Raw genomic sequence first — 26,574 nt, 5'->3', positions numbered from 1 at the left:
GCATCACCATGGCAACAGCAAAATTAGAAACAGGCAGCAGTTTTTACTTTGTCACATTTCTTGCATCTTCCACTCAGAATCTCCGTTCGGATCAGACGAAGTGTTTTTGTTAACATAAATAACTTTTATTATGAGTTGTGCTAACATGGAGACCAGCTGTGTGAAAGAGGATTTACTCGTTCGGAACTCATTACCGCGGAGTCTGGCTGATGCTGTCTGAGCTGAATACTAATGCTGCTCCTCTCTGCATGTTAACAGTCCTCACATATTCAAACTTTCGAGTTTGTATAGAAGAATGAGTGTTAGGGATGGAGAATAGAGCATGAGGGTGATGGGAGGGAACAGATATAATGCCTCGGGTGAGAACCCTCTGAATTTGGCCCCTTCAAAAAAGCCCACTTGTTTTGGTGAAATACTCAAGCTTGACGATTAAATGTAAATTTACGAGCCATTTTCTTCCGTCTTTATGTGTCACAGTCTTTTCTATTGGAAATAACCTCCGTTTCATTTTAAGTGTTTCATCTAAAACATAAATCCAAAAGTATTTCAGTTCTATGTTTTTTTTTTTATCACATTAAAGCTTACAGCTTTGAGCTTTAATATAACTTTTTAAGGGTTAGTTCACCCAAAAATGAAAATTCAGTCATTAATTACTCACCCTCATGTCGTTCCAAACCCATCCGACCTTTGTTCATCTCGGAACACACATTAAGATATTTTTGATGAAATCCAATTCCAAGTATGATATAATCAATTTAAAGGTGGTACAGAGGATGTTTTCATCGACTGAGTTTTTGAAATGAGCGTTTGAAATGATACACATTTTATGACTAGCTAAAACATTCTGACTGTGCTGAACATACAGCGATAGTTTCCTGCTCCTGAAGCAGATTTATATACTTTCACATGGAATTTGAACACCGACTGTAATCGCAGACTGAAAGCAACTGGCTCTGACTGGACGTGTTTGAGCGCGATCAGTCATAAGTATCAATTTACATTCATAATCGGCCTTACAAGCGTTTAGCCGCGCACACACTTAGTGGATTCATTATGTCGGACTCACCTCATAATCTGCAGTTGTTACTCCTGTCTCCTGACAAAAACATTGCATGCGGCGCATGTAGTGTGGAAAGTTACTAGAGCGCGCAGCCGCGCGTCTCTCACAAGGAACGTCATGGCAGTGATTGACAAGCCAGAGGGCCAATCCGCGCACGTCTCTCACAATGGCAGTGATTGACAAGCCAGAGGGCCAATCGTTTACGCAATGATCGCGTAAACGATTGGCTGATGTTTTTAAGGCCCTACCTCGTGCACAGATGATGTATATTAATATTATTCCTTTCAGTGCACCTAATAAATAGTCTTTTATCAGTTAGTAAAGACAGTTTCAAGTAATATTGCAAAAATGTATAAAACAAAACATCCTCTTTACCACCTTTAATCACCACTTTCAAGGTCCAGAAAGGTACTAAAGACATTGTTAAAACAGTCGACGTGATTGCAGTGGTTCAACATTAATTTTATGAAGTGACAAGAATACTTTTTGCGCGCAAAAACAAAACAAAAATATTGACTTTATTCAACAATATCTTCTTTTCTGTGTCATATTCGTCAGAATTAGATGCACGTCATGCTGATCACGTGAGCACGGACGTAAACACGGAAGCCTTCACTGTGCTTATTGCGTAAAGATAATGACAGGGAAGAGACGAGATTGTTGAATAAAGTCATTATTTTTGTTTTGTTTTTTCGCTTCATAAAATTAGGGTTGAACCACTGCAGTCACGTTGACTGTTTTGATGATGTCTTTAGTACCTTTCTGGACCTTGAAAGTGGTGATTATGTTGCTGTCTATTGACGAGTCATATTCCTCTTGGATTTCATCAAAAATATCGTAATTTGTGTTCCGAAGATGAATGAAGGTCTTACAGGTTTGGAACGACATGAGGGTGAGTAATTAATGACAGAATTTTTTAAATTTTTGGGTGAACTAACCCTTTAAGAGCTTAATGTAAAGTTACATTTTAAAGGGTTAGTTCACCCAAAAATTATGTCATTAATGACTCACCCTCATGTCGTTCCTAACCCGTAAGACCTCCGTTCATCTTCAGAACACAGTTTAAGATATTTTAGATTTAGTCCGAGAGCTTTCTGTCCCTCCATTGAAAGTGTAGGTACGGTGCACTGTCCATGTCCAGAAAGGTAATAAAAACATCATCAAAGTAGTCCATGTGACATCAGTGGGTTAGTTAGAATTTGTTGAAGCATCGAAAATACATTTTGGTCCAAAAATAACAAAAACTACGACTTTATTCAGCATTGTATTCTCTTCCAGAATCCTTTCCATTGAATTGATTCCATTGAATTGATTCCATTGAATCCTTTCATCTGTCAGCATTGGTAATGCACTTTTACGTCGCCGTGGTTGTTTTTGGCAATTAGGACATCCGCGACATGCACACTTACGCACCATTTTAAAAAATATAGCAATACCAAAATACAAACAATGTAGAATAGCTTGAATACAGCGTGCGTCTCCCTCAGACTGTAATCGAAGCTCTGGCGCACTAGATAACACGTCAGCAGCATCTTACATCAGCAGCGTCACTGCGGAGTCGTGAAACACACTCCGGAGCAGAAGGGGGCGGTAATGCACCAATAAGCTGGATGCCAACCGCCGTAAAACAGGAAAGAAGAAGAAGCGGAGTAGTGAACACGAATTGACAACAGACCTGGAAGAGAATACAATGCTTTATAATGTCGTAGTTTTTGTTATTTTTGGACCAAAATGTATTTTCGATGCTTCAAAACGTCGTGGATGTCCTAATCACCAAAAACAACCACGGCGACGTAAAAGTGCATTACCAACGCCGACAGATGAAAGGATTCAATGGAATCAGTTCAGTGGAATCAATTCAATAGAAAGGATTCCGGAAGAGAAGACAATGCTGAATAAAGTCGTAGTTTTTGTTATTTTTGGACCAAAATGTATTTTCGATGCTTCAAAAAATTCTAACTAACCCACTGATGTCACATGGACTACTTTGATGATGTTTTTATTACCTTTCTGGACATGGACAGTATACCGTACATACATTTTCAATGGAGGGACAGAAAGCTCTCGGACTAAATCTAAAATATCTTAAACTGCGTTCCGAAGATCTTACGGGTTTGGAACGACATGAGGGTGAGTCATTAATGACAGAATTTTCATTTTTGGGTGAACTAACCCTTTAAAGTAACTTTTCACAACTATTGCATAAATCTAAACAACAGGGATGAACAAGTGGTTTTGCAAAGAGATTTTAATGCCATTATTAAGCACAATAATAGAAAAAAAGAGCAACTCTTAAGATCATTTTTGAACTTCATTAAGGTTAGTCCACTCCATATTAGTGCCGTTAACATCTTCAAGCGCTTTTGTGACTGTCTGCTCCATACCGATGCACCACTCCCAAGTGTGTGAACTCGGAAGTGTCTTTTGTTTTCTTTTGATTCGGTCCCCCAAATGCCTTAAACAAAACAGGCAGCAGCATGCTTTCAGAGTGAATGTTCCTTTCTTGAATTATATGGTGGTGTGAATATGGTTATGGGGAAGTGATTGCTCATGGTCACAGTGAGGTCATCGTGAGGTCATGTGAAGTGGAAAATGTCCACTCAAGTTCAGTGCAAGAAATACAGGCGTGGAAATTCCCTTTTGCCCTCTTTGAATGAGATGCAGATGAGAATAAAGTATTATGCAAAATGATTAATTATTTGGATTTGTGTATATTCAGATATTATCTGGCATCAGATAGTAGAGAACAGACATTTTTTGTATTTAATTAAACTAAAAATAAAATATCTTATTAAAATAACATTTATAAAATACAATGAAGTGTCTTAAAATGTATTAAAATAATATATAATAAATAGATTTTTTAAATTTATTTTAAATTAACTTATACTTAAGTGTCTTAATTTTTCATTTAATTAAAATTAAAATAACATTTATTAAAACAATTTACATAATTTATGTATTAAAAATGAATTTCACTTAAATAAATAAATAATAATTTATAGAAAATATTAATTTAAAAGTAGTTATAATTAGATAATCTGTCTTTGTTTTTTTAAGGATAGAAAGTATAATTCAAAATGATTAATTCTTCTGACCTTGCATTAGATAGAGTGTAAACCATAAGCACATTCTACCACTCAATTCTTTGAGCAAATATTTTGCATAAAACTCTCATAAATAAAGACACAGTGACACATATGGATTATTCTCTTCCTGCTTCCATTTTGATCATCTCATGTTTTTTCTACATGATGTTTTGTTTTGTGAGGCCAAAGAGCCTCTTTGCACAAAGCGGCATCCCTGCGGACCTGCTGAATGCATGGTGAATGAGCAGAATTTCTGCTAATGGCTTGAATGGTTGCTGGGTGATAAGCCATTGATGCCGGCAGACACACTGAGTTTGCTCATCGCAGTGGGTCTCTAAAAGCCCCTGATCTCACAGAGACCCAACAGCCAGCTCAGCACTGGAAAACCCTTACTTCTGTCATCCTTACACTTAAATCTTACGACTGGTATAGATTATTTCAAAAGTCTTTTGTCTAATGATGAATAAAATGGTGATTTTTAATATATATTTACAAAGAAAACCAAAAAGAAAATATTTTTTGTTTCTCCTAGACAGTAATGAGATTGAATGGAGAACAAAAAAAGATCCTATAGCAGGTCTCGCACATCTCTCGTCTAGTGTCTTCAGAGGGATACGCAACCACATTCATTTCTCTATACTGTTACTGTGTGTCAATAGTTCATGCGTCCGAGTCGCCAGCAGAGCAGCACCACCTGAAATAATAAAATATAATTAATATAATAAAATATAATTAAAATAAAACTAAATGGCCAAGTGCTTTAAAGCAGAATGGATTGTTTGTTTTTATAGTTATCAGAATTAAAAAAAAAAAAGTGATTCCAACCATAGATATGTATATGTAGATACCACATCTGACCGCTCCAGACGCATCTTGGAACAGTCAGTGTGTCGTCACTCATATTCACAGTAAGAATCAATAATGCCACAACATTGCGCAGCTTCTGGTGGTGAAACCGCCAAGGTTTAAATTCCCTTAGAAATGGGCTAACTTTTCACAGGTGAGAATGTGTTGGTTTGTGTTTGTATATGTATTAACTCAATACTACAGGTTTTTGAACTATGTTAACTTTGCCATGTTAGCTAATGCCTTTGGCTTGTTGTATTGTGTACACTATGCTATATATATTGTGTGTAATGGAAACAAGCTAGTAAGAGCTGTACATGTAAACCTCACTCCCCTGGCTTCAGGAGGCACACTAGCGACTGACGCTAGAGACTGTGATCTTTAGCATCCTTATTAGCGCGCCCGCCTCCTATGCCTGAGACGCCAGTCGGAGCTGGTCGAGTAGGACCGATTACATCTGGTGCCGTGACCCACATGGGAGTGAGGTTTAGGGGGGTGAGTGTAACAGAGGCAAGCTAGTAAGAGCTGTGAGTGTAAACCTCACTCCCCTGGCCTTAAGAATCATGCTAAAGACTGCAGTGTTTGGCGTCCTTGTTAATGCACTCGCCTCCCATGCCGGAGACGCTGGTATGAATCATCTGCTGATGTCTATTGCAGATATAGATAAACATACATGCATCTAACTGCAGTTGCAGACGCACAGTCTCTAGTGTTCCCAAACCCGCTTTGACTGTTCCAATATGGCGGATGACTTGCATATCACAACCCATAGAAACAGCTGCTAGATGAGGCATCTATGTGTATATATATATATATATATGATTCCAACAATATCGCTTCATTGAGTTGTTATCATTATAGTTGTGGTGTGGACTCTGCTATTCTTTTATAACAATTTTTCGAACTATATCTTTATCATTATCGTTATAGTTATCGTCTTTGGTGTGAATGGGCCTTTACGCTTGTCCTTTAAAGTTACAAGACTGGAGGTTGAACGTCAAGAGGAAATGTGCATGAAACAAGTGATATCAGATGTTTTGATTGAGTTCAGATGTTTCAAATGGACTGTAAAACTGATACCGTTAGGCACTGTGGCTCTATTCTACTCCATCCAAACTCTCAGATTTAACAAGTTCTGGGAACCCAGTGCACTCACCCAACTGCCCTGCTACCCCCAAAAACTACGAGTCTTCAAATACTCTCTCTCAAAACTGTAAGCAGAAAGGCTGAAAGCTTCTTTTGTGCTTCATCTCTTTTGTCTTCCGGGAAGAGAGAGAGAACGGGAGGGTGATGGAGAAGAGGGGAGTTACTGGTCTGGAAGTGTTCGGTCCAAATTACACATTCAAGGCGAGCACTGTTTATGATTACTCTCACAGAGGCCAGACAAAAGCAGAGACATTCCAAGAGCCCAGTGAAGAGGACAAACTCATTCTGAGAAAGACAGAGACCTACATCATAACCTCATTTACATGCACTCCTCTAAACTCAGGCATGGAGATACCGAATCATCTGTGTAGAAAAAAAACTTCATATACCTCTGAATCATTGAGCAGTCTAATAATAATGGCATTATAAAACGGCTAGTTGTGCTCCTGGACGCTGATTGGTCAATACAACATTCGAAATCTGCTAAAATACTCAAGATCACAAACAATGAAAGCTATAGTTTGGTGACATTAAAAAAACAACAACATACTTTTATTCAGCAAGATGCATAAAATCAATGCAACATTTATCAAAAACCCTGAAGAAAATGTTTCAGGTTTTCACAAAAATATTAAGCAGCACAACTGTTTTCAACATTGATAATAATAAGAAATGTTTCTTGAGCATCAAAGCAGCATATTAGAATGATTTCTGAATGACTGAAGTAATGGCTGTTGAAAATACAGCTTTGCCAATATATTACATTTTTAAATAGAAAACAGTTATTAATAAAATAAAACAGGTCCAAAATGTTTTTTATGTTTGTCGCCCTATTTTATATTTGTTACAATATGAGATCCAATAAAATAAAATATGTCCAAAATAATTTGTCACCTGTCATACCTTTTGTATGCACAACGCATAAATCCTTTAATTGGGTTAAATAGCTGAATATGTAAATTAAATCTGGTGACGTCACCCCACGGGACCCTCGCACATAGAATGAGGGAAGATCTGTTTTTCAGGCCTGTGGGAGAGGTGAATGTGTGAAACAACTCTCACCCCGCAGGAAGTCCCATCACCAATGTCATCTGAATAGCTCAAAGACCTTCCGAGAGTGGAGGTCTGCGGTGGGCGGTGTTTATTAACGTGTTAGTTCTCAGAGTCAGCCACTGAAATCGTCTCTCAGGATGAAATTGCTTAGCATTAAATGTCACAGAAACAGAGCTAAGGTTCACCTCATGTTTCTTCTCAAGCTTGGAAAGGCAGCATTTGCTCAAAATTAGCATTGGAGTGATGTTAATTTGCTTTTGAAACTGAACATTTGCTTCGTATGTTTCATGTGAGAAACAAGCAACGTCCTCTCTTGCCATTCCATCATGTACCACCCCTTTAAAATGTCTTGAGCATCTCCTATTTGGAGTCAGCAAGCTCCTCCCCCTTTGAGATCCTGAGTATCAGGAGCTTCTTACTGGTGGAAGGTTATTAAATTCCCAGCACTGACTGGCTCACTCAGGGTATCTCTCAGCACAAGAGCTCACTGGAAGCAGGTAAGCAGCTCTTCTTCTATCAGCTACTTGTAGCTATGAATGATTTTTTTTTTTTTTGGCCTGAGCAGCTTTTGCCTGGAAAATAATTAGACAATAAGTCATCTGTGGCTAAAATGTCTAAATATTTAATGCAAATTGACATAGCACACGTACATCTCGGAGACGTCTATTTAATGTCTGTGTTTACGCCTATTTTTTAGAGTGTTTGCTCATCTGCAATACGTCTACGTTTCCTTTCAGATGTCAAATAGACGTTTAGAAGATGTCTTTAAGATGTTTATGATTTAGAATGTATGTAAAACTGACATCTTAAAGATGTCTATTAGATGTTTGTAAACAGCAGATGCTTTCCAGATGAAGTGATCTTTAACAGACATCTTGCAGATGTACGTGTGCTATCTGGGTTCCAAAGCACTTTTAATTCTAAAGGTCGGAAAGGAGGATGAAAATGGTCTTATAAAACTAAACCATGGCTGTTATATTATGTAGCATTTAAATGCACCGAGATATTCTTGAGGTTCACCGTGAATTGATGAACCTCAGCTGCATGCTACAAGATCAGATAACTAATGATCAAGGTCTTATTTTTTCATCTCTAAAATAAAAAACCTTTCATTTACTTGAAATTTTATATTGCGTATATATGCATTGCATTTGTATTTAATTGCATATATATAATGCATAGGCAATATGTATGTATATTTATTTAGTTACTTTGTTTTATTTATTCTATTGATAAAAAGCTTTCATTTACATAAAATTGAATTGCATATGATATATTTAAATATATTCTTTCCCATTTTAACTTGGTTAGGTGCTAGAGTTTGTCTCATTCTCTCTTCTTCTGTGTAGGGTCTCTTTTGGGTCACCGGTTCAGCCCAGCTAGCTTGATCTCAGTGTGTTGAGTGACACACCGCCAGCATGACCAAAACCACTGGGGAGAAGCCGCGGTCACGCAATCGCTTGCAGCAGTTCCGTGAGAGAATTCAACTGCGTTCCCTAAAGGCGAGGAAGAAAGTGGAAGACATCAGTAAAGATGACGTGAAGACCTTTCTGAGAAGAAATGCTTTTGTGCTGTTCACCGTTGGAGCGGTGGTGTTTGGTCAGTGCACCTGGTTTATTAAAATGACATTCATTCAGAGTATGAAAGTTTGTTCTAACCATCTAAAGAAGCCATCTAACCTGAAGTTAGTGTCTTGGTCAAGGACACGCATCTACAACTACTTCAGATCTTTAATCTCCATACCGCACCACCAGTTTGCTGTAAAGTTTAGAAGCCTTTTGACAATGGATGGCTTTTGATACATGGCAGAAAAGAGTTTTTGACAGATCTGTGCATCTGAAATGTTTTTATATTGTTTTTTCAGGTATCGCGCTGGGATTTGCTCTGAGGCCGTATAAGATGTCATACAGGGAAGTGAAGTATTTCTCCTTTCCTGGTGAACTATTGATGCGTATGCTGCAGATGCTAGTGCTTCCCCTTCTAATCTCAAGTTTGATTACAGGTATGATATTTTTATTTTTTTGACATGCGACAGTTCGACCTCAGGTTTTAAATCAAATGTTACCGCAACAATATAAAAATACTTTATGCAAAAACAGGAAACTTAAGTTTAAGTTTGAACTCTTAATGAAAAGTATACAAGTAAAAATGGGGCGGTCCTAAGATCCTCAGTAGCTTCTCATTGGTTCTGAGCTGATGGGACCCGCCCATAAAAATGTTGTCCCCCCCAGGCCCTGTGAATTTTATTGACAAACCTGGTTATAAGGAAAAGGGCAAATCACTGAAGTGAGGACATAGTAATGCAAAGACATTAATAGGATGAGAACGTGAGAACGATTCGGAAATGTGGGAGTGGCTGGACTTTTTAAGTAATTCTATAGGATGTGACAGAGAAAAGGGATGAAAAGAGGCATGGAAAGGAAGGAAATTAGTGTCCAATTAATGCCAACGCAAAGAAAAAAGCAGCTCAGTAATTAAATGGCTATGGAATTCAAGTCACTGAATATGCATGAGAATTAGAGACAGAAAAAAAGTTAAAGTATAACAATAAGGTTTGTAATTGTTGCAGAGGAATAGGCACATATATCTCCTATCAAACAATCAAAATTAGCATCTTTTAGGAATGGGAAACAGCCTCTCTGAAATATTTCTGGTTTGTAGACAGTGACCTCTTTGTGCTTCTATTAAAAGTGACAGTGAGAATGAGGCAGAGGTTGTAATGACAAGTTCAGCCCCACCCACCCCTGCTGCTTCACATACACAATTTCTACCCAACAAAATATTTTTAGCTTTGCATTATTAAAAAGAGTTGTTATATAAAAAGTATCTAGATTTTTAGTTGTTTTTGCCTATTTTAAAGGGTTAGTTCACCAAAAAATGAAAATTCTGTCATTAATTACTCACCCTCATGTCGTTCCACACCTTCGTTCATCTTCGAAACACAAATTAAGATATTTTTGATGAAATCCAATGGCTCAGTGAGGCCTCTATTTCCAGCAAGATAATTAACACCTTCAGATGCCCAGAAAGGTACTAAAGACATATTTAAAACAGTTCATGTGTCTACAGTGGTTCAACCTTAATGTTATGAAATGACGAGAATACTTTTTGTGCGCCAAAACCCCTCGAAAATAATGACTTTTCAACAATATCTAGTGATGGCCGATTTCAAAACACTGCTTGATGTAGCTTTACGAATCTTTTGTTTTGAATCAGTGGTTCGGATAAAGTATCAAACCGCCACGAGCAAAGTCACTCGAACAATTGAAATTTCGAAAAACTTATGACGTAACGAAGCCTCGTTTACTGAAATCACGTGACTTTGGTGCTCCGAACCACTGATTCAAAACAAAAGATTCATAAAGCTTCGAATGTCTTTATACTCTTTCTTGAAGGGCTAGACTGAGGCCTATGCAAACTCTAATTGATTAATAATAATAATAGATGTATTTTAATTTAAATAATAATATCTGAATAATAATCATTTAATTTAAATAATAATAAAATTATATTTGAATAATAATAATAATTATTAATAATTAAGTTGTTTAATTATTATGAATAATATTATTTTTATTCAAATTAAACTATTTTTTGGGCATTTTATTTGGTAATTGTGTCACACCCTTTGGAACTGCACAACATGAGTCCTTTAGTTTGATACAAGTGCATTGGGAGACTGTTTGCTGTTGCCCTGGAGATAAAGAGAGGGTGGCATGATCGCTGAAACACGGGCAGGTGGAGGAATTTCCCAGGCCTGTTCGAGATGGAGAGAGATGAGCGAATGCCATTTAAGAGAGAGAAGTATGGTTGAGAGAGTCAGAGTGTGAACAGAGGAAATTGTGAAATGAGAGGCTAAACTTAAAAGGCTCTGGAGTTTAAAAGATTCTGGAGTTTGGGCCCCCAGGAGGACGAGAGGCCTAAACAATGGCTGCTTTCTCTTTCTGGTCTGGGGATCAGGACTGCAGAAAGGACACTGACTCATTCAAAATCCTAACCTTAATTTGTTTTGGCAAGTCAAAGTCATTTTGCCTAAGAAAACTGAGTTCTACAAAGATTGCAATTAATCATAAGACTTTTAAAGTCAAATGATATAGTCCTTTTCAGCTAAATTAAGACGAAAACATGAATTTTTCATTATTCGCCACCATTATTCTACATGATTTTTGTATCAAAATCTTGGTTCAATACCTTTTTTTTTTTTAGCAGGGATTGTACAGGGAAGTATGTATTTATTGAAATGTGACTTGGTTTCATTCTCGTGGAAGAAAATGCTAAATTCTAATTCATTCTGTCTAGGCATGGCAGCACTGGACAGTCGTGCCTCTGGAAAGATGGGCATGCGTGCCGTCATATACTATATGACCACCACTTTCATCGCAGTGTTTATTGGCATCATTATGGTTCTGATTATCCACCCGGGCAAAGGCTCGAAGGATGAATTCACCAAACAGCAAAAGATCGAGAATATCAGCCCAGCTGATGCCTTCCTGGACCTCATCAGGTAACTGGACAGGTGTAGCCCATCAGTTACTCCAAAATACTGATATTAAACAATTACTTTATTCAACACATATGCTCTTTTTGCAGAAACATGTTTCCACCTAATCTGGTTCAAGCCTGCACTCAACAGGTAAGAATGTTTTTCCCTTCATCCTATCACTCAAAATTTCTCATAAACAATTATTAAATATTAGCTGTTTGCATGCTGTAACGTTCGATTACTGTAATAGTGATACGAAGGAGATGATTAGAAATACACAGTCTTTAATATAATGTCAAACTCAGGAGAATAACAACAACATTAAACGCAAACAATGACTAAACTGAACAGGGAGTACATATGCAGGGGATAATCAGGAACTAAATAAGATACAACTGATGATAATTAATCACAGGAACAAACAGGAAGATAACCGAAACTAAACAGAGCAGGAAAACATGAACTAAACGAAACAGAACAGAATATCAAAATAAGAGTCCATAACCGTGACGCATGCATTATGAAATTAGCAATGGCAAATTTTCTTGCCTAAAATGTTCTTTATCACTAAAATAATATTAAAAAAGATCATTAGTAATTTAATTTAAGATTTAATTTAAAGGATTTGTTCACCCAAAAATGAAAATTATCCCATAATTTACTCACCTTCAAGCCGTTCTAGGAGTATATGACTTTCTTCTTTCAGTCAAACACAGTCTGAGTTATATTAAAAATATTCTGGCTCATTCTTATAATGAGAGTGAATAGTAACTGAGATTTTTGAAGCCCCCAAAAAGCACATCCATCAATCATAAAAGTAATCCATATGGCTACAGGGGGTCAATAATGGCATTCTGAAGCGAAGCGATGCATTTTGTAAGAAAAATATCCATATTTATAACTTTATTTATAACCCTTTAAGTGAATACTAAAGAGGAAGATAATTAATATACACTAACATCTAAATGAACAATTAATGATATAACATCTAAATAAAAAAACATATCTATTAAACTTATCTATTACACTCCATATCTATTACACTGTCACACAATGTTGTTTCTAGGCAAAAAATGTTATATCATTGTTTATATAAATCATATAAATACTTTGTATAAATGTATATAAATATATATAATTATATATAATTTTATATATATATATATATATATTATATTTGAATTCTTGAAAAAAAAAAAAAATAATAATTTCTTAATTATTAACAACTTTATTGCCAATTAGGTATTGTCAAAAATTAAGACCCATATTCATATAGATAGACTCTATTGTAGATATAAAATATTGTGTGGTTAAATATGTTCAGGAGACCGTTTGAGGTGAAGTTCTAATATGTTTCCCTGTTCAGCAGGAAATCAATTCATCATTAGACTTGATGAGGCTTGAGGACATCTCAAAGGACAGAAATTTATAATTTATCACTCTTGGATCAAAACGTTTTTTTTTTTTCAGGGAGTTGTACCAATACTGCTTACAAGTCTGACAATGTTTCATTTTTCCTGCTGCTGGCCCAAGCATGTAAGGAATAGACATTTTCCATTTAGCATTTTGAGAGTCTGGCTCGAGTTGGACCCACAGCTGTGCTTGGACCAGCTGAGAGCTTTGGCAGAGCTGTGATGGTGCCACAGTCGGATATAATAGGACAGAAATGGCCACACAATGACACTGAAGAGCCTGACAGTGGCTCACAGTCTGTCCGGACACACTCCACAGGGACACCCTGTAGTCAAGCAGATCTAAAAAATAACATATTTCAGACATATTGAAAAGTGACTTTCTCTAAATCATGGCTGAGGAATGTTTCTAGCAATTCAAATCCCTAAATCAAAATGGATCATAAGAAATTGATTCTTAAATCAGATTGATTCTTGCTCATTTTTAAAACTAGTTCCCTTCTTCTCTTTTTCCTCCTGTAGTTCAAGACCCAATATGGCAAGAGGACGATTCAAGTGAAGGTGATTGTGAACGATTCGATATTCAACCTTACTAACGCCACCCAGGAGATTGCCCAAGAGGAAGTGATTCCTCTTCCAGGTGCCACCAACGGGGTTAATGCCCTCGGTCTGGTGGTGTTTTCAATGTGCTTCGGCTTGATCATTGGGAATATGAAGGAACAGGGACAGGCTCTCAGAGACTTCTTCGACTCCCTCAACGAGGCCATCATGCGACTTGTTGCTATTATTATGTGGTGAGTGATCCCAGACACACAAACTTTTGAGTTTTTAAAAGTGTTTAAAAAGTAAACTCATTTAAAAACTGTGTTAATGTAGCCTAGGGCAGGCTTTCCAATGCTCGTTCCTTATTTGAAACATATTAGTTTACAATAAACCTCAAGAGGGAGCATAACATTTGATCAAGTGTTCCTTAACTGCTAGCATTAGATTTAACTTATAATTTTGCCATCACATTTTTATCTCTTTAATATAAAATTAAAATTATATTATATTATATTATATTATATTATATTATATTATATTATATTATATTATATTATATTATATTATATTATATTATTCAAAAGTTTGGGATCAGTAATTTTTTTATTTAAAAAATAATATGCATTAAAATTGATCAAAAGTGACTGTAAAGACATTTGTAATGTTACAAAAGATTTTTTTAAATAAATGCTGTTCTGTTGAACTTTTTATTCATCAAAGAAATGTATGACTGGTTCCACAAAAATATTGAACAGCACAACTGTTTTCAACACTGATCCTAATAAGAAATGTTTCCTGAACACTAAATCAGCATATTAGGATGATTTCTGAAGGATCGTGTGACACTGAAGTCTGGAGTAATGATGCTGAAAATTCAGCTTTGCTGTCAAAGTAATAAATTACATTTTATTACTGTTTTTACTATATTATTAATCAAATAAATGCAGCATTGGTGAGCATAAGCCATATTAACTATTATAATTTTAAATACATAAATATTTATTTGAATTTATTGGCATTTATTTGTTTAATTGAGTAGTAATGTATTGGAAAGTGTAGTTTATTAGGAGGCCTAACAAAAATCAACTTTGTTGCTTGTCATGTAAGAAACTTACAATAAGACATTCATAAGAATTCATCACAGAAACATCTCATAATAACTTTCACCTAATTGTAGAATTAGATGAATTTCCTCTATGTCTGGACAGAAATGTGCCCTGTGCTCTAAATTTGTATGACCCTTTTTCATGACCTCCTTTTCATCAGCATGTGTAACTCATTGACATTTTAGGAAACCTTATTAACAAGTGACTCTTCTTGAAGCAGATCCATCCCTGATCCTTAATCAGTTTCCTTTCCACCGTTATAGTTTGGTAGTTTAGTTTAAAATAAAACAGAAATGACAAAACCGAAACTCTTCTAACTCAGAATTAGGCTTGCTGCGGTAGTCGGTTTAGCCGCAACAACGGTTACATCACTTTCCCGCCGCGGCACCGCCCCCACTGTCGTTTTTTTAAATATAGTAATAAAAATCATTTAATTCTGTTAGAGATACTACAATTACGCTGCAATTAAAAACTGAATGCATCTGCTCAATTCAGCGTGAGTCGAACAAGAATCACTGCACAGATCAGCAGCAGGAGTCAGATTTCGCCTCTCTCCTGACTGACAAGACAATGGCGGAAGATTTGGTTTTAAAGCGAAATGTAAATGCACCTATTTAAGCGAGTTCGTCATTGTACTGTTTTGTTGTTGTGTTTTTCGTTAGGAATAATAATGAACCCACCATTCAAGCAATCGATGTCCCCGAATTGCCTAATTCGAAAGCGAAAGTAAAACGCGCACAGGCCTTCATAATGGTGCGTGTCCACTGGTGCAGAGCAAAACAAGCATTTTTAGTTCATTTCTTTGGAAGTTGAGCTTCCATAGGAATGAACTGAAAACTCTCGCTCTGCACCAGTGGAAAAACTCCAGTGTTCCCTGCCCTCCCCCGGTGATACCGTTATTATCGGTGTTGTCACATGTTGATTAACCGGTGGGAAAATTTCCTCATCCCTACTCAGAATGAATGGTGCTAAATGAGTGCACTGAGTCTTTAAACGCTATATCCTGTTCCCAGGTACGCACCTATTGGTATCCTCTTTCTGATTGCTGGAAAAATCGTGGAGATGGATGACATCACTGAGATGGGCGGTCAGCTCGGCATGTATACGGTTACAGTGATAATCGGCCTCATGATACATGGCATGATCGTTCTACCGACTTTGTACTTCGTCATCACCCGGAAAAACCCTTTCGTCTTCATCACGGGTTTGCTGCAGGCCCTCATCACTGCTCTCGGCACCTCTTCCAGGTAGAACCGACAACGTCAAGCTGTCGAAATCAGTAATATTGTGCTATCATTTCAATATTTTTTTTTTTACATTTTTCGTCCCCCAGTTCTGCCACTCTTCCGGTTACCTTCAAATGCCTGGAAGAGAACAACAACGTCGACAAACGCGTGACTCGATTCGTGCTGCCCGTTGGAGCCACGATCAACATGGATGGAACAGCACTGTATGAAGCCCTGGCAGCCATCTTTATCGCCCAGGTTAACAACATGGAAATGAACTTTGGGCAGATCATAACAATTAGGTCAGATTTTTAAAATCTAAATAATTTTATACGTAAAATGTTTGAAATATAAAATGTGATTGATATTCTCTTTAATGATACAGCATCACAGCCACTGCTGCGAGTATCGGAGCGGCCGGAATCCCCCAGGCTGGTCTGGTCACAATGGTGATTGTGCTGACCTCTGTCGGACTGCCAACCGATGACATCACCCTCATCATTGCAGTTGATTGGTTCCTGTGAGTGACCTCTTGTAGAATCGTGATTTGATCTGGTTTGAAAGGGAATAACAAAGCGAAAAATATATTCATTGAAGTATTTTGTGAAAATGACTACGTTTGGCACTTTATCTGGTCTCTTATTTGGGACTCCCTTCATTTTTTTCCATTATCAACCCAGGTGACACACTTTGATATGTTCCCATGAGACTTGCTCCATTTTTTTCATGCATTTCATGTAATTCAATTGGTTTTAACATAGAAACGTAATTAGGTTGGCCAAATTAATCATTCCAGATAGATCCCCTTTCCCACAAGTTACACAGCTAAAAGAGACTCTTTTTAAACTAGGATGAAAACTGAGCTGAAAGTAGGAAACTTTTTGACAACTAATCAAGTATGGCTGATATTTATTGTCTCAGGGTGAAATACACGGATTGATTCTTAATTTTCTTTTTTGTTGCACTTACAGGGATCGACTGCGCACAACAACTAACGTCCTGGGAGATTCTATAGGAGCTGGAATCATAGAGTTCCTGTCCAAAGATGAGCTTCAGAGCGGCGACGTGGAATTGGGGAGCTCTGTGCTGGAGGAGAACGAAGTGAAGAAACCTTATCAGATGATCCCTCAGGAGAACGACTATGACAATGAGAAACCACCACGTGACAGCGAGACTAAGATGTAGAAGGCTGCATATTCAACGCCCAACCAAGGATTTTTTGTGTGTTTGTGTCTGTATATGTACAGTGGCCCCAAAAAATATATATGAACACTTAAGATACACTTAGAAATGTAAGAATTTAATTGCATTATATAAGAAAATATCAACCTAAATGCATTTATTTGAAAGAAATATTGCACAAGCATGCTATTCAAGCAAAACAAAAAGTATTTGGACACTTTCTGGTTGTGGAACGGAGAATTATGTTTGTAATTAGGGAAATGAACTCACATGATTTCATACGTTCACTAACAATCCCAGCTGACAGGGAACGTTCTCAGAACTTTGGCAAAGAAACATTCTTCCAATAACGTTAATAGAATGTTTGTTCAGAATTATCTGGTCTTTAATAATGTTCTCAAATCATTGTTCATGGAACTTGGTTCATCTAATGTTTTTTAAATGTTACTGCTTGTTTCTAAATGTTCAGAGAACATTCAAAAGTAATATTCCATTGCAACATTCTGGCATGTTTGCAGAATGATAAAAAGGAATGTTTCAAAAATCAGAAATAACATTTTCATAACTTAAAGGGATCGATCACCCAAAAATTTAAATTCTGTCATCATTTACTCACCCCCAAGTTGTTCCAAACATGTATGAATTTCTTTCTTCTGCTGAACACAAAAGGATATTATGAAGAATATGGGTAATAAAACAGTTGATGGACCCCATGACTTAATACTAAAAAAAATACTATGGAAGTAAATGGGGCTCATCAGCTGTTTGGTTACTGACATTTTTCAAAATAGTGTTTTCAGCAGAAGAAAGAAATTCATGCAGGTTTGGAACAGCTTGAGGGTGAGAATTTCGACATATTTTATTTTTGGGTGAACTATCCCTTTAATATGAACGTTAGTAGTGTTCTTAGAATTTTTTTTTTTTTTAACCTGGGATTACATTGAAAAACAATTTTGATATTTTGCTATGCAATAAAATTCATACATTTGTGAAGTGTTGCAAAAGTGTCCAAATATTTTTTTTATGGCCATTGCATATATAGATATATATATATACAGTATATATATTTTGTTTTGTTTTTGAATATTTTTTTTTTTTGTCATTTTACTTTAATTTTGTTTTTGTGCTTTGGTTTGGTTCTCCAGGTCATACCGATTGTTATTTTGATTTGGCAGGAGAGTTTTACCTTTACAAAAATATATAATAACCATTCCTTTTTTTTGTATTGCCTTTTCATTATTTTAATAATTAGCTGAAATGTGAATCTATGTAGGATATGGAGGGCATTGGTATGTTGGTGACCAACGGTTGTCACATGAGCTACAAGAGTGTTAAAACGAACAGGGTCGTGAATGTACACAAGACTGATTTTAAGCAGAAATGAATGTCAGTGCTTTTCTCAGAGTAAATTATTAATCTGATGAACAGACAGAAGTTCATTACACTTTGTTTGTGCCAAGTTCTGCGCTGGGTGTTCAGCATGTGCAGGAGTTCAAGATCAAACACTTTTGGGCTCCGTTTATAATGTGATCATCTATAAAATATGTCTTATTGTAAATATCAAGAGAAAATTATGTTTGGCTTTGAAAGCTGCTTTACACATCTTTATGTATGAGAAGACTCATTGATATTCCTCAGTGTTTCAGCAGCTATTTGAGTTTTTTAATTAAACAACAGCTCGCACAACTAATTCTAACTGAACTCACACATATGCGTTTGAGATTTTTTTTAAAAGTTGTTTTCTATTTTGCTATAGTTCATCCACTGACCCTTTTATTGCCATTTGCTAACATTAATGATACATAGAAATAATACGTAGCTGCTACTGAATATTAATTGTAGAAAAAGAGACTGAATGTTTACAGTCTTGTGGTTGCAATGACATACAGTCATTTTGAAAACTGTAAATCTTTTGAAAACATGCTATAACACAGGTTGGACTCACATGTACTCAGCTGGAAACTGTGATCTTATATTTGCCTTTTTTAAAATTCTTAGTTTTTTCATGTTGCTGTATATTTCTTGTCGAAGTCCATATAAAAAGCAAAATGGGTGATTAGAACTATAGAATAAAGAGCATACGCATGTTGTGTGTTAAATATAGTTTTGAATAAAATGGAGAGTGGTGATGCATTGTGTTGGAATTTTGATTAATTATAGATGAGTAGCTGTGATTTATTATATTTTTCACACAGTCCTTGAGCTCTGCTTTTGATATTGGAGAATTAATCTTAATTACACATGAATAGAATGTGGAATATAATTAATACATTCAAATCTATTTATTTAAAAATGGGCAGAAAAAAATTATAAATAGTTTATGCAAATATAAATAGATCAATAGTCAACACAAACGTATAGTGGATAATTCTAAATGGACCCATGCTGCCATCTAGTGGACAATAATTATCTTCAGGCAACAAAAGCTCCTTTTCAAATAAGATTCTAGTAGTTGATAGGTGCATTTTAAGCGACTATGTCCAAATGACTAAATTGGCTGAATGCATTATGCACCGCATTGTTATTAAAAAGGTGGTATCTGGCACCAACATGCCAGCAGCAGATCCTTTAAGTCCTGTAAATTGCGAGGTGTGGCCTCCATGGATTGGACTTGTTTGTTCAGCACATCCCACAGATGCTCGATTGGACTGAGATCTGGGGAATTTGGAGGACAAGTCAACACCTCAAACTCGTTGTTGTGCTCCTCAAACCATTCTTGAACAATTTTTGCTTTGTGGCAGGGTGCATTATATTGCTGAAAGAGGCACCAGGGAATCCTGTTTCCATGAAAGGGTGTACATGGTCTGCAGCAATGCTTAGGTAGGTGGTACGTGTCAAAGTAACATCCACATGGATGGCAGGACCCAAGGTTTCCCAGCAGAACATTGCCCAAAGCATCACACTGACTCCACCAGCTTGCCTTCTTCCCATAGTGCATCCTGGTGCCATGTGTTCCTCAGGTAAGCGATGCACACACACCCGCCCATCCACGTGATGTAAAAGAAAATGTGATTCATCAGACCAGGCCACCTTATTCCATTGCTCTGTGGTCCAGTTTTGATGCCGCTTTCGGCGGTGGACAGGGGTCAGCATGGGCACCCTGACCGGTTTGTGGCTATGCAGCCCCATACGCAACAAACTGCGATGCACTGTGTATTCTGACACCTTTCTATCAGAACCAGCATTAACTTCTTGAGCAGTTTGAGCTACAGTAGCTCGTCTGTTGGATCGGACCACATGGGCCAGCCTTCGCTCCCCATGTATCAATGAGCCTTGGCCGCCCATGACCCTGTCGCCGGTTCACCACTGTTCCTTCCTTGGACCACTTTTGATAGAAATTGACCACTGCAGACCGGGAACACCCCACAAGAGCTGCAGTTTTGGAGATGCACTGACCCAGTCGTCTAGCATCACAATCTAAAGAAGAATATTTTTAAGAAATTCTTTCCTCCAGACTAAAATTCCAATGCATGCAATTTATTATTTACAATAATTGTTGGCAAAAACCATGACTTGACATTTTTTGTTCATTACGTTTTTATAGATTTGCTGTTTCATATTTTTTACTGTTCAAATCAGGCTAAAAATTTGTAAAGGTTATTTATTTGCAGGTTTCATAGTAACAATTAGCCCCATATATTGTGATAATACTATGTCTTGTCGTTGGGGCATGTTGTCACAAAAGGTCACTGGGTGTTCAATGAACTGCACCTTTTTTTCCTGGTGGAAATGTTTAATAGCTTTTTGTAGGCAAGGCAAGTTGTTTTATATATTTCATACACAATGGTAATTCAAAGTGCTTTACATAGAAAGGGACTCAAAATAATCATAAAATAATCGCAACATATACATAAGAAATAAAAATATGGGAAATAAAAATAACAATCGTATTTAACTAAAGGTTGCCTGAATCAATCTCTATTTCTAACTGCCCGAATCACTAAGTTCGGGGTACTAAGTTGTAGCCAAGACTTTAAGGATTGTGCCTCTACAGAAGCTGACTGACAAATATATAGGGCTGGTTTCACAGACAAGGCTTAGCCTAAGCCAGGATTAGGCCTTATTAGTTCAATTAGGGCATTTAAGTATCTTTTATAAAAGTTCACTAGAAAAAAATATTACTGGTGTGCATCTTGAGACAAAACAATGGCACTGACATATTTTAAGATCTGTCAGTACAAGTTAGTCAGTTAAAACAGCTCAAACATGTATTTTAGTCTAGGACGCTGACCGGGAGTCAGTGTTGTAAAAAGTGTGCCCCTATTATGCCTGAAATATTAGTGTATTACCATGAGGGGGCGATATTGAGCTCATATCCAGATGCGTGTACATACAGCATGAACAATAACACCTTGGTTCAATATTAATATCAAATCTTTGTGTAATATATCTACGTTCACACACATTTTCGAATAAAAAAAATCTGATTTTAATTAATTAATCAATTTGATAATAATTAGAAAAGTTAAGCCAAGACACCATTTCACTGGTGAATAAAGTAAATATTTTAACTAATTGATATCACCATACTTCCCTTGCAGGAAATTAAGACTACATTTTATATTACAAGTTTTCTGAAATGTTATGTAAAATAGGGCATTATGTAATCAAAAATTAAATTTGTGTAGTACATTTACTGACCATAAATATGTACATTGGATAAAGCCAGGTTCAAAATTCATTTTGGTGACATAAGCATAGATTTTAGATAATGTTGTCAACAGTCAGAAAATACAGGTTTTTAAGAATAAAATAAGAAGAATGTACTGTAGAAACCTTTATAATATAGATAGGAATAAAACTAGAAAGTCTAAGTGCTACTGAAGTGGATTTTTTTCTTCAAACAGATCAAGTGTGATAAAATAAACACTTATATGTGTATTTTGGATCATGTTTCCTTCCACTAGTCTGAAAGAAGACATGCTATGGAAGCAAAATAGCCCAAAATTGACATGTGCATAAAAAAAACAATGGTTTGCCTATAGCGTCTTAAATTAAAAAAGTGTAAGGCTTCACGTTAATGGTAGGCTATACACATTTATACACGTTTAACACACACCTGAGATGTTTGAATTACAGTGAGAAGAAGAGATGAGGGAGAGGAAAGCAGAGTGGAGGATGATAGAGGAGAGGATGGAAAGCAACGGATGGGAGAAGGAGGGAAGGGGAGGAGAGCAGGCAGCGGAAGTCGGCGGGTCGCTGCTGGTTGGTTCGGCGCCGGTGGAGGGAGTCATTCCTGCAGCAGTGCTTCCGGTCGGCATTTTGTTCTGCGAGAGAGAGAGAGAGTCTGTGTGGATTCTTTTATGAGCGCCCAGGAGCCTTTCGGCACCGAATCTTTTCTGCCATCGTCCGGAGTAAAGTGCGAGCTTCCGCGGGCGCCTGCGAGAGGAATGACCGCCGCCCGTCCGTCTTCATGTTCGCAGTGAGAGGAAGCAGTGCGACCCGGATTATTGTTGTGAGAGGGACACAGCGAGCCCGAACCCCTCCACCTTCACCTTTCAACAGCAGAGCCTCAGGTAAACGCGCTGGACCCGTTTCGCTGGTTCCGAGTGGGGGAGCACAGTAGCCAGGTGTCGGGGTGAGACGTGCTTCGGACTTTCCGAAAGGTTATCGGTGTTGTGCAGCCCTCGCTCAGTGTTAGCATATGCGTTAGCTCGGTGCGGGCCCGCAGGCGAATCCGCGGTTCGGATGGTTCGCGAGCGAAAGGCCAAAACGGGCCGTTTAAACGGACCCAACCGGTCCAGGGGGCTCGTCTGGAGATGCAGGTGTGCAGCTGAAGGCAAAGCCCGGAGATAAGAGTCGTACAGGCCTGCAGCTCCGCAGACCAGAGTAAACAATACTGTCCTCTCAGAGTAAACCTCATTCACCTTCTATCAGCGTAAACAATACTGTGCTTTTGGAGTAAAACCGCTTTCAGCTTCTGTCAGAGCAGACAAAACCATACCAGAACAATCTTTAATAACTAGAAATCGGAATAAACAATACTCTCATATTGTAGCAAAACTTATTAGCCACCAGAGTAAACAATAGTCATACTACAGCAATCCTCATTAACTGTCTGTCAGAAAAAAATAAAACTTTCAACTTATTTGCCATCTAACGTTAGCTGAGTAAACAATAACATGCACATCTAGATTAGATAGCAAACCTAAATAAATCAGAATAAACAAAACACTCTTCTTAGAGCTAAACTTATTAGACATCAGAAATGTTTTATTAATGAGATCCATGAGATCTCATTATAGCAAACATTTGAGCATCTGTCAAAGTTAAGATTCAAGAACAAACAATACATTTCTGTATTGAGTAATACTGGTCTTTAATTAACCAGAGACAGTGTATAATCATGTCTTGGTCATGGTTTGGACAGAATCATTATCAAAATATTCATAACTAGCTGGCCGTGTGAAGGGAATATGAATGAATTATTGATATTTAAAGGCCTTTACCTGCAGCTAAATATTCTTTTAATTTACTAAGGGCGAAGAGTTACTGTTTACAGTTAATTATCTCTGACTTGAAGAGAATGTAAAGCATATTCAAATTAATTAGTGAGATTAATGTTATGATAAACAAATATCGTAAACATTTGTAATGCTCAATCTCTGAATATATATGCTAATATTATTTCTTTATGTATATAAAGAACAGAATGAAACGACGAGAGTCTTTTATAAACAAAAAACTGTCAATAACTGTCATATCTAAACAGTTTTTTTTTTTTTAAAGTGTATTTTAAATATTTTGTTTTAAAACAGAATTTTGCAGATTTGTTGATTTAAAAACAAAAAATAAGATGTTTTTTTTTTTTTTGTGACAGCTAGGAAGGAAGGAATGAATGAAACAATGAATGAATGAATGAAGGAATTGCCCTGAGGTTTAGTTAGCTTTAGCAGTTCATATCCAGTGTGCTCAAATTGAAAACCAAAAGTAAATTCAAAGTTTTGTGTCTGTTGACAAGATTGTGGATTCATAGCAGTAGGAATTACAGCTGAAATTGCTCACATTTATGACAAGACTGATTTGTTTGCTTAAATTGCGGTGGTGTTTTATTGGAGCAGCTGGTGCTGGAGAAACATTGAGCTGTGGCTGTAATCTATGAATTAGATTTCACAGAGGAGACCAATATTAATGTGTTAACCTTTAATTAAAAAAAAACAAAACAAAAAAAAAGCAGGTGTGATAAAGCTTGTCCTGAGCTGAACTTTAGCCTGTCTTTGATGCTTTTGCTGTAGATTTTGTTCATGTCGTTTCACTTTTTCATTTTTATTTGGATCAATGTTTGTGTAATAACAAGTATAGTCACTCAAGAAAATATGTTTTTGTTTTATTGAATCTTCTTCTGTACATAACTTCAGAGCAGCACTTTTCCTTAGTTTTGGTGCACTGTCGTCTAGTCTATAAGGCATCATGATAAGTCATATACGTATATAGCCAGTGCTGGGTAGTAACTGATTATTTGTCATCTGAATTACGTAATCAGATTACAGTTACTTTTTTATTGATTACATAATATTCACAGAATGGCAGTAAATTATTCACCGATTCTCCCTAATTCTTCGTTTTATGTTTTAAATTTTCTCAAAAGTTTTATGAAATTGCACACACAGCCTGGCCACTAATCAGGCGACTATAATAACATGGAAAATTGAGATGCTGCACAGCATAAACAAATTAAATATTTAATCTTTTTTTTTTTTAGTTAATGTTTTATTTTGATTGTTTTTATATACTTATAATTTAACATTTTTATGATTTAATTAATTATTAGCTTAACCCCCTGTAGTTCCTTCCCAGAAACCCTGACGTAATGTAATGTTTAATGCACTTTATGTTGTTGATAGCAAAAAATAGAATAATTTTTATTTCTCTCTATTTTTTTTTTTATTATATGGTACAAGATTATTCTATTCAAATCAATATTATAAAAAAATTAGGTCAAAAGTAATCTAAAAGCAGTCAGATTATATTACCTAATAATGTAATAGATTACGTTAACTACAATTTTTATCATGTAATTTGTATTCAGTATTGGAGTACAATTTGTAATTAATCTTCCCAGCTCTGTGTGTGTATATTTATATATCTAGAGCTGTTCTGTTTGATTGGGAGTATCAATATAGCGGCCCTCAAATTTGAGCTATATTGGCGTGTATACCAGCCTATGTAATCCAAAGACAAAGTATGAGAGCTGTCATGCACGTCTGAGTTTGTGTTGCACAATGTATGATTCTTTCTGATTTGTTGTTGTGCAATTATGGTCTGAATTTTACTTGATTGTGTCCTTCAATTTGAGATTACCACCTGTAGAATTAGTGAGTTTTTAGTCCTTCTATTTATATAAAAATTGTACCTGATGTTCTCGAATGCTGAAGGTTCATCACAAGAAATGAACTAAAAGTGCAAATCTCTCTCTAAATGCAAATAATAATATTATTCCATTCTCTTCAGACTGCAAAACATAAGTGCAAATTATTATTACATAATAAATAATATGCATAATAATAATAATAATAAATCATTATGCATTGTAAATATTGTATTATTAATAATAATAATTACTATTATTATCAATAATAATAATAAATCATGTATTGTAAATATTTTATTATTAATAATTAATGTTATTATCAGTAATAATAATATTATATATAACATGAATATTATGTTTTTATTATTGTAGTTAAAAAACAAAAATGATACATGAAATATTATTCCTGAATATCATAATAATAATTATTAATAATTATGCATTGTAAATATTGTATTATTAATAATAATAACAACTTATCAATTATTATAATATATTTATTTACCATGCATAACATGTTTTTAATTATTGTAGTTAAAATGCAAAAATAATACATGAAAAATTATCCCTGAATATCTGTTCTTAAACATTTAAATGTAAAATGAATCAATATTGGATGTGAAAAAAAAATATATATATTGGTGAATCTCTTTTCTTGTTTACAAATAGCCATTATCATTAGAAAAAAAAATAGTTTTTGCAATTACTCTCAATTTTCTTCCTCCTCTGGTTGTATTTTATGAATGTTTTCTCCGTTCTACTGCTCCCAGTTGCTCTTATAGCAGTAAAACGTGGGGCATCCACAGGCAGCTGCACTTCTTTTATGTTTTGGGATTGATGTTAGAGCCTCACTGAGACTCTGGTGGTTTACAGTAGAGGAAGCGATTGGCTCTTTAGCAGCTGAATGTAGCTGAAGCCAAACTCGGGCTTCTTCCAAATTTGTTGCAACCGTCTGGGGAAGACCTTCCTGTTTCAACAGGACAGTGTCTCCTGCAGCCTGTCCCAGTGCCTGATGGGAAACCCTCCTGGAGTGGAGGCAGTTCTAGCAGCATAGGGGGAGGGGCAACTACAAAATAAAGCCCATTTGATGAGCAGATGCGCGTGTAGTTTTGGCCAT

At 36.3% G+C, this 26,574-nt stretch overlaps 2 protein-coding genes across 2 annotated transcripts in view; both read left to right on the top strand.

The window, feature by feature from the left end:
* The first annotated feature begins 7,354 nt into the window (after window positions 1-7,354).
* slc1a3b (solute carrier family 1 member 3b) lies at window positions 7,355-17,705 on the top strand. Its single transcript, XM_048179926.1, has 10 exons — window positions 7,355-7,691; window positions 8,544-8,793; window positions 9,059-9,196; window positions 11,494-11,698; window positions 11,785-11,827; window positions 13,612-13,883; window positions 15,752-15,985; window positions 16,072-16,266; window positions 16,350-16,484; window positions 16,936-17,705. Exons 2-10 carry the CDS (start codon window positions 8,613-8,615, stop codon window positions 17,147-17,149), a joined length of 1,617 nt encoding a protein of 538 aa, XP_048035883.1. The 5' UTR covers window positions 7,355-7,691; window positions 8,544-8,612; the 3' UTR covers window positions 17,150-17,705.
* A 4,611-nt stretch (window positions 17,706-22,316) lies between these two features.
* nipblb (NIPBL cohesin loading factor b) overlaps window positions 22,317-26,574 on the top strand; it is a 33,486-nt gene continuing 29,228 nt past the window's right edge. The window contains 1 exon segment of the mRNA XM_048179917.1: window positions 22,317-22,662. The gene's annotated coding sequence lies outside the window, so the exon portion shown is untranslated.

The sequence above is a fragment of the Megalobrama amblycephala genome, linkage group LG2, assembly GCF_018812025.1.
Source record: "Megalobrama amblycephala isolate DHTTF-2021 linkage group LG2, ASM1881202v1, whole genome shotgun sequence".
NCBI classification, from domain to species: domain Eukaryota; kingdom Metazoa; phylum Chordata; class Actinopteri; order Cypriniformes; family Xenocyprididae; genus Megalobrama; species Megalobrama amblycephala.
Note: the sequence above shows the minus strand (reverse complement) of the source record. Positions and strands in the feature narration are given on the sequence as shown.